This window comes from Pinus tabuliformis, chromosome X (genome assembly GCF_031772625.1).
Source record: "Pinus tabuliformis cultivar Carrire ecotype Pingquan chromosome X, CPIR1, whole genome shotgun sequence".
Classification (NCBI taxonomy): Eukaryota; Viridiplantae; Streptophyta; class Pinopsida; order Pinales; family Pinaceae; genus Pinus; species Pinus tabuliformis.
Genome location: NC_142308.1, coordinates 462,306,132 through 462,318,273, shown reverse-complemented (window position 1 = coordinate 462,318,273; position 12,142 = coordinate 462,306,132). Strand labels below are relative to the sequence as shown.

The 12,142-nt window shown below is 28.8% G+C and overlaps 1 protein-coding gene across 1 annotated transcript; it reads right to left on the bottom strand.

Moving 5' to 3' along the window:
• Positions 1-2,448: 2,448 nt before the first annotated feature.
• Positions 2,449-4,329, bottom strand: LOC149140627 (expansin-B16-like). The gene is made up of 5 exons (XM_089451024.1): positions 4,146-4,329; positions 3,559-3,671; positions 3,273-3,469; positions 3,034-3,163; positions 2,449-2,923 (listed from the first exon to the last, which is right to left on the bottom strand). The coding sequence occupies exons 1-5, from the start codon at positions 4,327-4,329 to the stop codon at positions 2,729-2,731; spliced, it is 819 nt and encodes a 272-aa protein (XP_089307150.1). The 3' UTR covers positions 2,449-2,728.
• Between the last annotated feature and the right edge of the window lie 7,813 nt (positions 4,330-12,142).

The window sequence follows — 12,142 nt, the reverse complement described above, 5'->3', positions numbered from 1 at the left end:
ATTTTCTTAGGGTTTAATATTATTCCCTTAGGTTTATAATCCCTTGGTTTTTTAGTATATGAAAATCAACCATCATTAAGCATGGTCAACCATGGTCCAACATCGCATTGTGACAAGGATTGTCTCAATACGAAAATCAACCATGGTTAACCATGTTTATTTTAGTGTTTATAATATTTATCTTACAATTTATATACCTTGAGTTTGTAATATTAGTTCTTTGGGTTCATAATCCCTTACAATTTTAGTATTAATCTATTGTGTTTATAATATTAGTTCCTTGGATTTATTATTGTATTGGGTTTATAATTTCAATCATGGTCAACAATGGTCAACCATAGCCAACCATACTCAGCCATGGTCAACCATGTGAATGTGTCATTGTTGTCTCGATATGAAAATGAATCATGGTAAAAAATGGTCAACCATGGTCTAATGTTCCATTGTGACAACGATTATCTCAATATGGAAGTTTACAATTGTCAACCATGTTTATTTTAGGGTTTATAATATTTATCTTAATGTTTATATACCTTGGGTTCATACTTTTTATCCCTTGGGTTTATTATCCCTCGTGTTAATATTATTCCCTTGGGGTTTTAGTATTAACCCCTTGGGTTTATAATATCAATCCCTAGATTTTATTATTTTAAGGGTTTATATTCCCAGGGTTCATATTTATGTTATATAATTTAAAATTTATTTTAATAAATAACATTTAATATTAATTACTAATTATTATAAAGAAATCATTATTATTAATTATAATGATAATATCAATATTTTTATTGCAATAGTTTTTTTTATATATTATTATTTTTATTGTTACATATTTAAAAATAGTAGATATAAATGAAGCCTTAGGAAATATCAACCACATAAATATTTTTAATGTGGTTGTGCTAGTATACCACAAGTTGAAATAATATCACCTATCAATGAATTATATAATTTTAATTTTTCTCGCTTGTTGGTTGATAAATAAGTTTTAATATATTATTTTTTGGATTTCATATATATGTGCTAAGGAAAAATACTTGTATTTCATTTATATAACAAAAGAAATTACAATATCTTAGTTTAAACATTCTTGTAACTCTTATGAGGTTTGATCATATATGTTTCTATATAATCATACACATATGAATAAAAATATCCAAAAGATTATATACGTATCCAAAAAATTTCCAAACTCAGAATAGTGATTTATCTTATTGTACTATCCACTAATTCTTCAAAGAGATTGAGGAGATTGAGCTTTTGCAGTTTAGAAAAAGAGCAACTATTACCCATATGAATCTTGATTTTAAAATTTTATTTACAAAACAACTTCATAAACCTCTATAACAATAATTTTATGCATATGATCAATATAAAAGTCGATTTGCTTTTTATTCCATTTAATATAGCAGCGATAAAGTAAAATTTAATACTCAACATATAGAATTTTTTTACATAATAGTAATATTCTTTTTATCTTAATTATAATAATTTTTGCTACTAATTATTTTTAATTTTTACAGTTTTGGATAAGCATCACGTACTAAGCAGCTATGCTACATATTGGACTTATTAGAGTTACAAATAGTGTTCTTATATTTATTAAATGCTCATAATTTATTTTTGAAATAAATTATGTATGAAGTACCTAAGCAACTAGGCTATGTATTACACTTGTTAAAGTTACAGAAAGTGTTTTTATATTTATTAAATGCTCATCATTGTTTTTTTAGAAATAAATTGTGTATATAAAATTTTGTGTGATGATATCACACATGTATTAGCAAAAATTACTTCGGTGGCATATATAAAGGTAAGAAAAATAAATGCGACCTCTTAGTTGTCGAACGCAACCTAAATGGTTAGATTGGACGAGTGTGGATCAAATCAACATCCTTGGGCAAATAGGAAATAAAGGAATATATTACTGATTATTAAGAAACAAAAGAACGTACTCGCGTGCAATGCACCATATCTACCAACCCAACCAGTAGCAGTCCGAGAGCTTAGTAGCACACGATTAGGCAATGTGTTCATATATTTGCAAAATAGTAACATGGAATGGGATCTGTTATCCTGTAAATCATCCGGTAATTTTAGCAATATGAAAAGAAAAAAAATCAAAGAGATATATCAAGTCGAACATAACAGTTAATTCAGAGTCGTTAAAATTGAATATAGAGTTGAAATTAAAATGGATCTTCCTACCACAAAACCATAATTGGCTTCACATAAGAGTTTTGAGTTTTCCTCCATGAATAGAAAAAGCTCAATTTCTAACTAATAGCAAGAGTAAAATATAGGATATTAACTATTACAAAACTATAACTCGTAGTACACTGGCATCTGTATTAGCCACATGACAAATTTGTACATATGCTAAGGACCATATTATAAAACTGCAACTCCTAGGACACTAGTATCTGTATTAGCCACATGATAAATTTGTACATATGCTAAGGACCATAAGCTGCATAGGATGAGATGGTTAATCATAGTTGACGAGTGATCAGTATGTAGCACGGGGTAAGAGTAAACTATAGGATATTAACTGTTATAAAACTACAACTCGTAGTACACTGGTCTCTGTATTAGTCACATGACAAATTTGTACATATGCTAAGGACCATATTATAAAACTGTAACTCCTAGGACACTAGTATCTGTATTAGCCACATGATAAATTTATACATCTGCTAAGGACCTTAAGCTGCATAGGATGAGATGGTTAATCATAGTTGACGAGTGATCGGTAGGTAGCATGGGGTTGCCAATTCTGTGGAATAACGTTATTTGCTGTAAGCGTTCTTCCAGTTGAAAGAGACTGCAAGCGAATAGAGAATGGAGCTTGTAAAGGGCCGCTATTCAAACACCAATTTGCACCCCATATCTGTCGCATCCCTTGCCATGTATCAGAGTTTGCCTGCATACATGAGAATCCAAACATGAATCGCCTAGCAATTATGGATTTATACACATAAGTACATTAATTTTCTCGATTGAGCTGTATGATTGAGATTTATAATAACAAACCTGCTTTAGATCGACCGCTCCAAGATCGCCATCTCCGTCTTCGTACTCAACAAGGAAGGCGAACCAAAGGTCAGTGGCGCCTTCGTTGACATGGAATGCAATATTGTTCCCCGGATATTCGCAAGGTACACTATGTAACATAACACAAGAAATAAAGGCATTATCAAGCAAGTCAAAGGAATTCAAACTCTGCAAATTCCTCTTATATATTTTATTGCCGAGTAGAAGTAGATAGGTACCGTCGGAATAAAATAGAGACGATTCCGGCATTAAGAAGATCTGAAGATGTACCAGGATATGCCATGTCAGTGAAGGAAGTACCGCTTAGATCAAAGTGTATTTTGCCGGTACCTGAGCAGATTCCACCAGGACATTCGTCTGTAATCACCACAGTCACTGCAGTCTGGGAGCACACACTCTTCTCCGTGCACTTTACCTGTTAACATACAACATTTAACAAGGTGTCGAACTTTATGAATACCTCAAAAAGTGAATCACGCAATATAAATGTAAATATAGTTAAACCTGATAACAAGCTCCGCATCCTTTCCCTCCTTCGAATAGGGCTGGGCTTCCCGCAGCTACTTTTGATTGGAAAGGCTTCTCTTTCACTATGCTGCCATATCCGCATGCACCGCCTGCGACAAAGTAATAATATACTTTTTTTTTCATTAAGATGTTTATATTTTTAATGATGGTCAAATTTTTTCAATGAATTCATTTGGGTTTATGGTTTATTAAATAATATTTTTAATTTGAAGTGAGTTTATGGTATATAAAATAATATTTTTAGTTTGATTATATATTAAAAATATTTATAAATATCATATTATTTAATTTCTTATTTCAATAAATCTCTAATTTTATTTTTTATTAATATTTTCTAAATTTTTTATATTTTTTTATTAATTTTGAGTTTCATTTTTTATACTTAAATATAAACACTCTTTACCCCTAATATATTAATATATGGTCAATATATTATGTCAATTTTTTTTATTATATAATTCAATATAAACTCACATAGTTCAATATTAATATCACATGTTAAAAATTAATACCCCAAATAAAAGAAATTAATAACCAAATAAAGAATTATGCGTTGCACTTACCCTCGCTCCCATCTCCATCTGGACTCCCATACCATGTAGCAGTGGCTGGCTGCCAATCGCTACCTACTTCTACTAACCTCTGTTTATCGAGATGGACACCAAGAGCGATTTCAAAGAATATAAGTACTGCGATGCAAGTTTCAAGTGCTACCACATAAGCCAAACTAGGTGTAGCCTTTCTCATTTTTGAAGCAAACCTAAAAGACAATTAGTTTATGGTGAGCTCAAAGCAATTGTTGCACCTTAAGAAATGGAAGAATGGCACAAATTTATAACAACTTCAGCCTTATCGCAATTGGTAAGTGCATGTTTTTCTTTTCCTGCGCCATGAAATCATGTCTGTCTGTCGCATGCAGAAGGCCCACCCGTCCATTTTGTGTTTAGGGAAACGTCATGAATGAAGCAGTGAGCAGATGGAAAGAGACATGAGTAGTAAGGTGTTGTCTACCAGAGTCCCAAATTTCGAAGTTATTCTTTATTTGAGTTTGGTGAATTTTCTAGAAAAAATTGAGATTATAGAAATGTTTGAATTGTTGATTGAGATTATAGAAATGTTTGAATTGTTGATTGAGATTATAGAAATGTTTGAATTGCTTTTTAGACTGAAAATAGATTTGATATTAACAAAAAAAATTTCTGAACACTTAACATTTTCTAATTTAACCATTTTTTAGATCATTCCAAAATTTCCATTATTTTCCGAGCAAATATGTGACCCAAATAGACTACCCTGAGCCGAGCCGTAATAATGATGAACTTCAAAAAAGTGTTAGATAACACGATAATAGGCCCATCGTAGAATTTTAGACAACCAGAAAAGGATGGAAAGGAAAAGAGCGAAAGCTGGTCGTGCATTTGCATGTGGCACCGCATTAAAGATGTCCCAAGCCCATGGGATTCCAATGTTCAACTCGTGATATAATTTGTATAATTTTGGACGTAAGCGGACTGAGTATGTTAGACAATGAGATGGATCCGAATGATGATGGCAACGTGTTTGTCTTTGTATATGAAAGATTTTCACAAAACCGTCATTTTGTTCAGTACACTTTCCTGATTTACTCGTTCGGAGCTTGTAAGTTCAAGGAAAAGGAGGAGACCGAAAGATAATTGAGCATTGATTGCGGAAACTAAAGCATCAGAGGAGGCAATTTTAAGGTATGGTGTCTTTTAATTTCAGTGATGAGCAGGAAAAAGCTAAAAAGATTTGGAATTTGTATGCGGCAGCCCACATGCCCCATGCCCCATGTTGTTGTGTAATTTACTAAATCCAAAGGAGGATGGCGGGATGGCAACGTGATTGTCATTATATTGAGAATGGAGTATCCCAGTGATTCAAATATGACATCGTCTACTAGATATTTAAGGTGAGATGTTCAATGCACTTTCAAAATAGCTTCGGTAAGTATATGACATCTTCTGTCCATTAATTGAATAGCTTCAGTAAGATAGCACATGCTTTTGTCTAACTTAAACTTAAAATTAAATAAAACTAAGTTTCTTAGAATTAGCACATTTCTTCGTTGTTCATATCAGGTTGGCCATTATTCACGTCGTTGCCGTCAAGTTGTGCCTAATTTCCTTTAGATGGCACACGTAGCTTTTAAATTTTCTTAGATGTTCCTGGCTGGTAGTGTCCAGAGGTGCCGTCAACTAAAGCTGGTATGTTTACTGATCCAAATAGTATCACAGTGATGTCATATGTTTTGTAAATTTTTAATTATTTTAATTTAATTATTAATATTTAGTAAAATGAATGGTGAAGATTTAATTTCAATAGAATATGTTAGAATATTTGTAACAGAGTATAAAAATTAATGGTTGAGATTTATATTTAAGAAATTATGGTTTTTTTAATTAAATTAATTAATTTTAAAAAATATCATATAAACAATTGTTATATAAAAATGAATTGTGTTTTTCTTTTTACATGTGGTATTGATAAATCATGATATTATAACAAATTTTATTATTACAATAATATGAATTGATCTGTATGAACATTTATTGACCATTTAATTTGGCTATTTAATTTATGTGACTACTTTAATATATATTTAAATGGCTTGTAAATTAAGTATCAAAATAGTTTTTTTATTTTAGACTTTGTGTGGTTCATACTGATTTTGATAATGTCTTTGGGATTAATCACATCTTAAGTTATTGGTGTTTCCATCTAATGTGGTTCTTCTTCATAAAAAGGTCAAAATAGTTAGCCATGATACATCCCACATCGTTAAGATTAAAAAATCATAAAAATTAGCTAAATTATATCTTTATTTTAAATATTATTATAAGTTATAAAAAAATTAATATATGAGTTATGGATGTATGTATTTTAAAAAACATGTAACAATATTTTTAACCGTGGACATTCATCTCCACTTTACCATAGAAATTTTTAACTTGTAAATAACATTGTTAAGATACCATTGGTCAATACCATTGCTTATCAATACATCATGTTCAATATAATATATGTTGATAATTATTTGGAGATAAACTAGAATTTGCACTAGATGTTGCAAAGAAAATGTGTAAGTCGGTAACACATATGGAAGAAGAGCATACATGAATTGGTAGCACATATGGAAGAAGAGCATAGATGAAAAAATATGTGATATGTTATGTGATCTAACTATAGCCCAATTTGAGTGAAAAAAAAATGTTAATGTTAAATGTAATACAATCAAACAATCTACTCAAAACATAGACATGTGCAACTTCCTTCCCAAGTGCTCAATCGAAGAGCTTATTTTCATTGACAATTGCATCACAAGTAGGACCTTTGTCTTTCATTACCTCAACCAAACAAAACCATTGACCCTCATATGGTAATGGTTCTAGATCAAATTTATCTATGAGTATTCTCCAGAGGCATTTCCATTTATAGTCGAACATTATTTTGCCAATATTCTACAACTCCATGATTTTCCTTCTTTTGTTTGTGGATTATTGATGCTAGTCCATTTATAGTCCAACATTATTTTGCCAATATTCTACAACTCCATGATTTTCCTTCTTTTGTTTGTGGATTATTGATGCTAGTCTGTCTGGTAGCACTTTGTTTCTTCCTCATATGGTGGATTCGCCATCCCAATAATGATGCAATGTGGCTATGTGGATTTTTATTTGTTCGTGAGATTTGGTTTTCTTTATCATGAATTTTGGATCAACTCCCCAAACTCTGTCCTATAATTAGAATGACTAATTTGGATGTTCTCAACGAGATACCTTCGAACCCTATGGGTAGATATGATGTTCTAGGGATTGATGTGTTTGTCTCTACTGTTGATTCAGACAAGGAAACTCCTCTTGTTACTTCCAACACTATTCTTTCTATTCATGTACCTAACTATCTCGTAGAGAAGCTCCCTTGCTAGACAAGGAAACTCCTCTTGTTACTTCGAATACTATTCTTTCTATTCTTGTAGCTAACTATCTTATAGAGAAGCTCCCTTGATACTTATGTAATGATGGTGGGTCTCTTATCATGTTTGAAGCTTTTGTAAAAGAGAAAGATTTCCAAAAACTGGGTACCTTTCTATAGAAAGCAAAACATTTTGTCAGATTTGGTTTTCTTTATCATGGGTTCTGGACCAACTCCCCAAGCTCTATCCTATAAATAGAATGACTAATTTGAATGTTCTCAAGGAGATACCTTTGAACCCAAGGGGGAGATATGATATTCTAGGGATTGATGTGTTTGTCTCTACTGTTGATCCAGACAAGGAAATTCCTCTTGTCACTTCCAATACTATTCTTTCTATTCTTGTACCTAAGTATCTTGTAGAGAAGCCCTCCTCATACATTCCACTCTTTGCTTCTGGTTCCTCCTCAAGAACATAACATAAGAACATGACATACCATCTTAAAAGCACATGATATACCATCTTACGCAACATGATATACCATCTTATAAGAACACAATAATCCTTATTCCACGTTGAGTTGTCACTACTTTTTCTTCTTTTTAATCATGTTTTTAATCTTGTATTCTTCAATAGCTATAGGTCCCCTCTTCATACATCCCACTATTTGCTTATAGTTATTGCTAAAGAACACAACATAAGAACACGATGTACCATCTTAAAAGCACATGATATACCATCTTAAAAGAACGCAACATACCATCTTAAACGCTTAAAAGAACCATCTTAAAAGAACCATCTTAAAAGAACACAACATACCATCTTAAACACTTAAAAGAATACCCTAGAAGGGAAGATGGATATTACTCTCTTAGATATGTTTTTGCCCATTACCACCCATTTAGGGAACATCTAAATTATATTCTTACAAGTGTTTTTACCTATTACAACCTATTTAGGGAACACATTAATTATATAATTACAAGAAAATTAAAACATGATCAGTAAAATATAAATTTTTATAAAAATAATAAAAATATATTTTTCTTGACAAAAAATAGATTTTTATTATTTTTATAAAATTTTAAATTGTAATGATAATATGAAAATGGAAATTCAATTTTACAATTTGTTTTAAATGAAGGAAAACTAAATGTTAAAAATAAAACAATATATTTGATGGAGAAATAATTTCTGTTAGACAAAAAAAAAGAATTTTATTATTTTTATAAAATTTTATATTTTAATGATCATACAAAAATGGAAATTCAATTTTATAATTTGTTTTAAATGAAGAAAAACTAAATGTTAAAAAGAAAACAATAGCTTTGACGGACAAATAATTTCCCTTAAATGAGTCATGAACAATCCATCCATTGAATGGGTGATGAATTCCCTTGACAAAAAAATAGATTTTTATTATTCTTATAAAATTTTAAATTATAATGATAATACCCAAATGAAAATTCAATTTTATAATTTGTTTTAAATGAAGAAAAATTAAATGTTAAAAAGAAAACAATAGAAATTCCCCTTAAATGAGTCATTAACAATCCATCCCTTAAATGAGTCATGAACAAAAGAACACCCATGGATATTACGTTCTTAGATATGCTTTTGCCCATTACCACCGATATAGGGAACATCTAAATTATATAATTGCAAGTGCGTTTTCCCATTACCACCAATTTAGGGAACATCTAAATTATATAACTACAAGAAAATTAAAACTTGATCATTCAAATTTAAAATTTTATTTACAAAAAAATAGATTTTTGTTATTTTTATAAAATTTTAAATTGTAATAGGCAAATGGAAATTCAATTTTATAATTTTTTTAAATGAAGGAAAACTAAATGTTAAAAATAGAAAATAATTTCGTCTGACCAAAAATATTTTTTTATTATTTTTATAAAATTTTAAATTGTAATCAAATAAATTTTCCGTTGACAAAAAATAGATTTTTGTTATTTTTATAAAATTTTAAATCTCTACCCAAAAAAATAGATTTTTATTATTTTTATAAAATTTTAAATTATAATCAAATAATTTTTCCCCTAGACCAAAAAATAGATCATTTTTATTTTTATAAAATTTTAAATCTCTTGACTAAAAAATATATTTTTTATAATTTATATAAAATTTTAAATCCCTTGACAAAAAATAGATTTTTATTATTTTACAAAATTTTAAATTGTAATCAAGTAATTTTTCCCTTCACCAAAAAAAAAAAAAAAGATTTTAAATAATTTTATAAAATTTTAAATCCCTTGACAATAAAATAGATTTTTATTATTTTTATAAAATTTTAAATTGTAAATTCAATTTTATGATTTGTTTTAAATGAAGGAAAACTAAATGTTAAAAAGAAAACAAATCAATTTTATAATTTATTCTAAATGAAAGAAAACTAAATCTTAAAAAGAAAACAATAGCTTTGAGTGACAAATAATAAAATTTTAGATTGTAATGTATAATTTGTTTTAAGTGAAGGAAAACTAAATGTTAAAAAGAAAACAATTCAATTTTATAATTTGTTTTAGATAAAGGAAAACTAAATGTTAAAAAGAAAACAATAGCGAGTGACAAATAATAAAATTTTAAATTGTAATTGATGTGTTTGTCTCTACTGGAAACTCCTCTTGTTACTTTCAATACTATTCTTTCTATTCCTGTACCTAACTATATTGTAGAGAAGCTCCCTTGCTATAAAAGGAAACTCCTCTTGTTACTTCCAATACTATTCTTTCTATTCCTATAGCTAACTATCTTATAGAGAAGCTCCCTTGCTACTTATCTGATGATGGTGGGTCTCTTATCACATTTGAAGCTCTTGCAAAAGAGCAATATTTTCCAAAATTTGGGTACCTTTCTATAGAAAGCATAGCATAGAGACTTGCAATCGTTAGAGCTACTTAAATGTGACTTCACCAAAAACAAAGTGAAAGGCTAGGAGGGTGAAGAGAAAGTACAATGAGTTCATATGAGATATATCTAAAGTTTTTAATCAAATGAAAAGTGATAATACTTTTACATATAGACCTAGATACATCTAAATGAGTGAAAAAAGATTTGATCCCTCTTGATGCTTGGTAGATCAGGTTTTAATAAAATGAAAAGTGATAATACCTTTATATATATATATATATATATATATATATATATATATATATATATATATATATGTATATGTATATATATATATATATATATATATATATATATGTATATATATATATATATATATATATATATATATATATATATATATATATATATAGATCAATCTTAATGAGTGAAAAGAGATTTGATCCCTCTTGATGCTTGGTAGATCTTGAGGTGGTAGATTTTGAGGTAAGATGGATCTACTAGTTACTATGAAAAGAGTTCATAACATCCTACACAAAAAACAAGCACATTTACAAATATATAAAAAACAATCAAAAGAAACAATAATGATTACTACCCTTAACTACAATGTATTCATGATCTAGTTAATCTAATTTTTTATCAAGGAAAATTGTCAATAATAAACCTAAATTACAATTAAATGTATTTCTAATTCCTTTAATTTAGAGTTCATAACATCCTACATAAAAATAAAACACATTTACAAATATATAAAAAGCAATCAAAAGAAACAATAATCATTACTATCCTTAACTAAAGTGTATTCATGATCTAGTTAATCTAAGTAAAATTGTCAATAATAAACCTAAATTACAATTAAATGTCTTTCTAATTCCTTTAATTTTATTTATCAAATCAATTCCAAAACTTATATTGTACAACAAAATAAGTCAACAAAACTAAAAAAATAATACCATAGAAAGTTTTAACTTGTAAATAACATTGTTACGATATCATTGGTGAATACCATTGCTTATCAATACCACATCTTCAATATAATATACGTTGATAATTATTTGGAGATAAATTAATTAAGAGGGAATAACTAACTTGGAAATAAATCTCAAATCTCCCTATAAATAAAATTATCATTGTTATATTATTTTTACAACTAAGTGTGATATTGTTAGTAAAATTAAATATAATAATTGAATATATACAATTAAGAAGGATTTAATGGTTTTAGGTTAAAGATTAATTATGATGATGATTATGATTAATATCTATTGAAATTATAATTAGTTTATCCATATTAAAATAATTAAAGATTAGTTAATTTTACTTTTAGTCTTATTTCCTGTCTAAAAATATTATAAAAGTAAATATCTAAAATTATTATAGTTTCAATGTCCAAGCTAAGAAGGCATTCTCCAAATGGCCTTTTAAGGGATGTGATGATGTGACTGGGGTGAATGGCCTGTTAAGGGATGTGACTGGGGTGAAGAGTAAGGAAGCCATCACCACAAGCAATGAGTAAAGTATATGTGGCTTACCACCTCACATTCTTCATGTACTATGAAGCAGTGGTTAAATGTGCTTAAAAAAATTCAACCCTAAATGGTGTGGGGTGCTCTTTTCCTTATGATTCCAACTTAGTGCATGATTGTACTTGATCTATGAGGAATTGGATTAATGATGGCACTTCTGTCAATCTATATGTTTCTATAATTGGCTCCAAATTGTCTCTCTATGTAGTCTCTTCTCATGGTTCTCCTA

Excerpts from the sequence above, each read along its gene's own strand:
- LOC149140627 (XM_089451024.1), bottom strand. The coding sequence starts at position 4,329 with ATGAGAAAGGCTACACCTAGTTTGGCTTATGTGGTAGCACTTGAAACT. Across the intron at positions 3,470-3,558 it reads GATGCGGAGCTTGTTATCAG|GTAAAGTGCACGGAGAAGAG; the intron begins GTTTAACTATAT and ends GTATGTTAACAG. Across the intron at positions 2,924-3,033 it reads GAGCGGTCGATCTAAAGCAG|GCAAACTCTGATACATGGCA; the intron begins GTTTGTTATTAT and ends TCATGTATGCAG.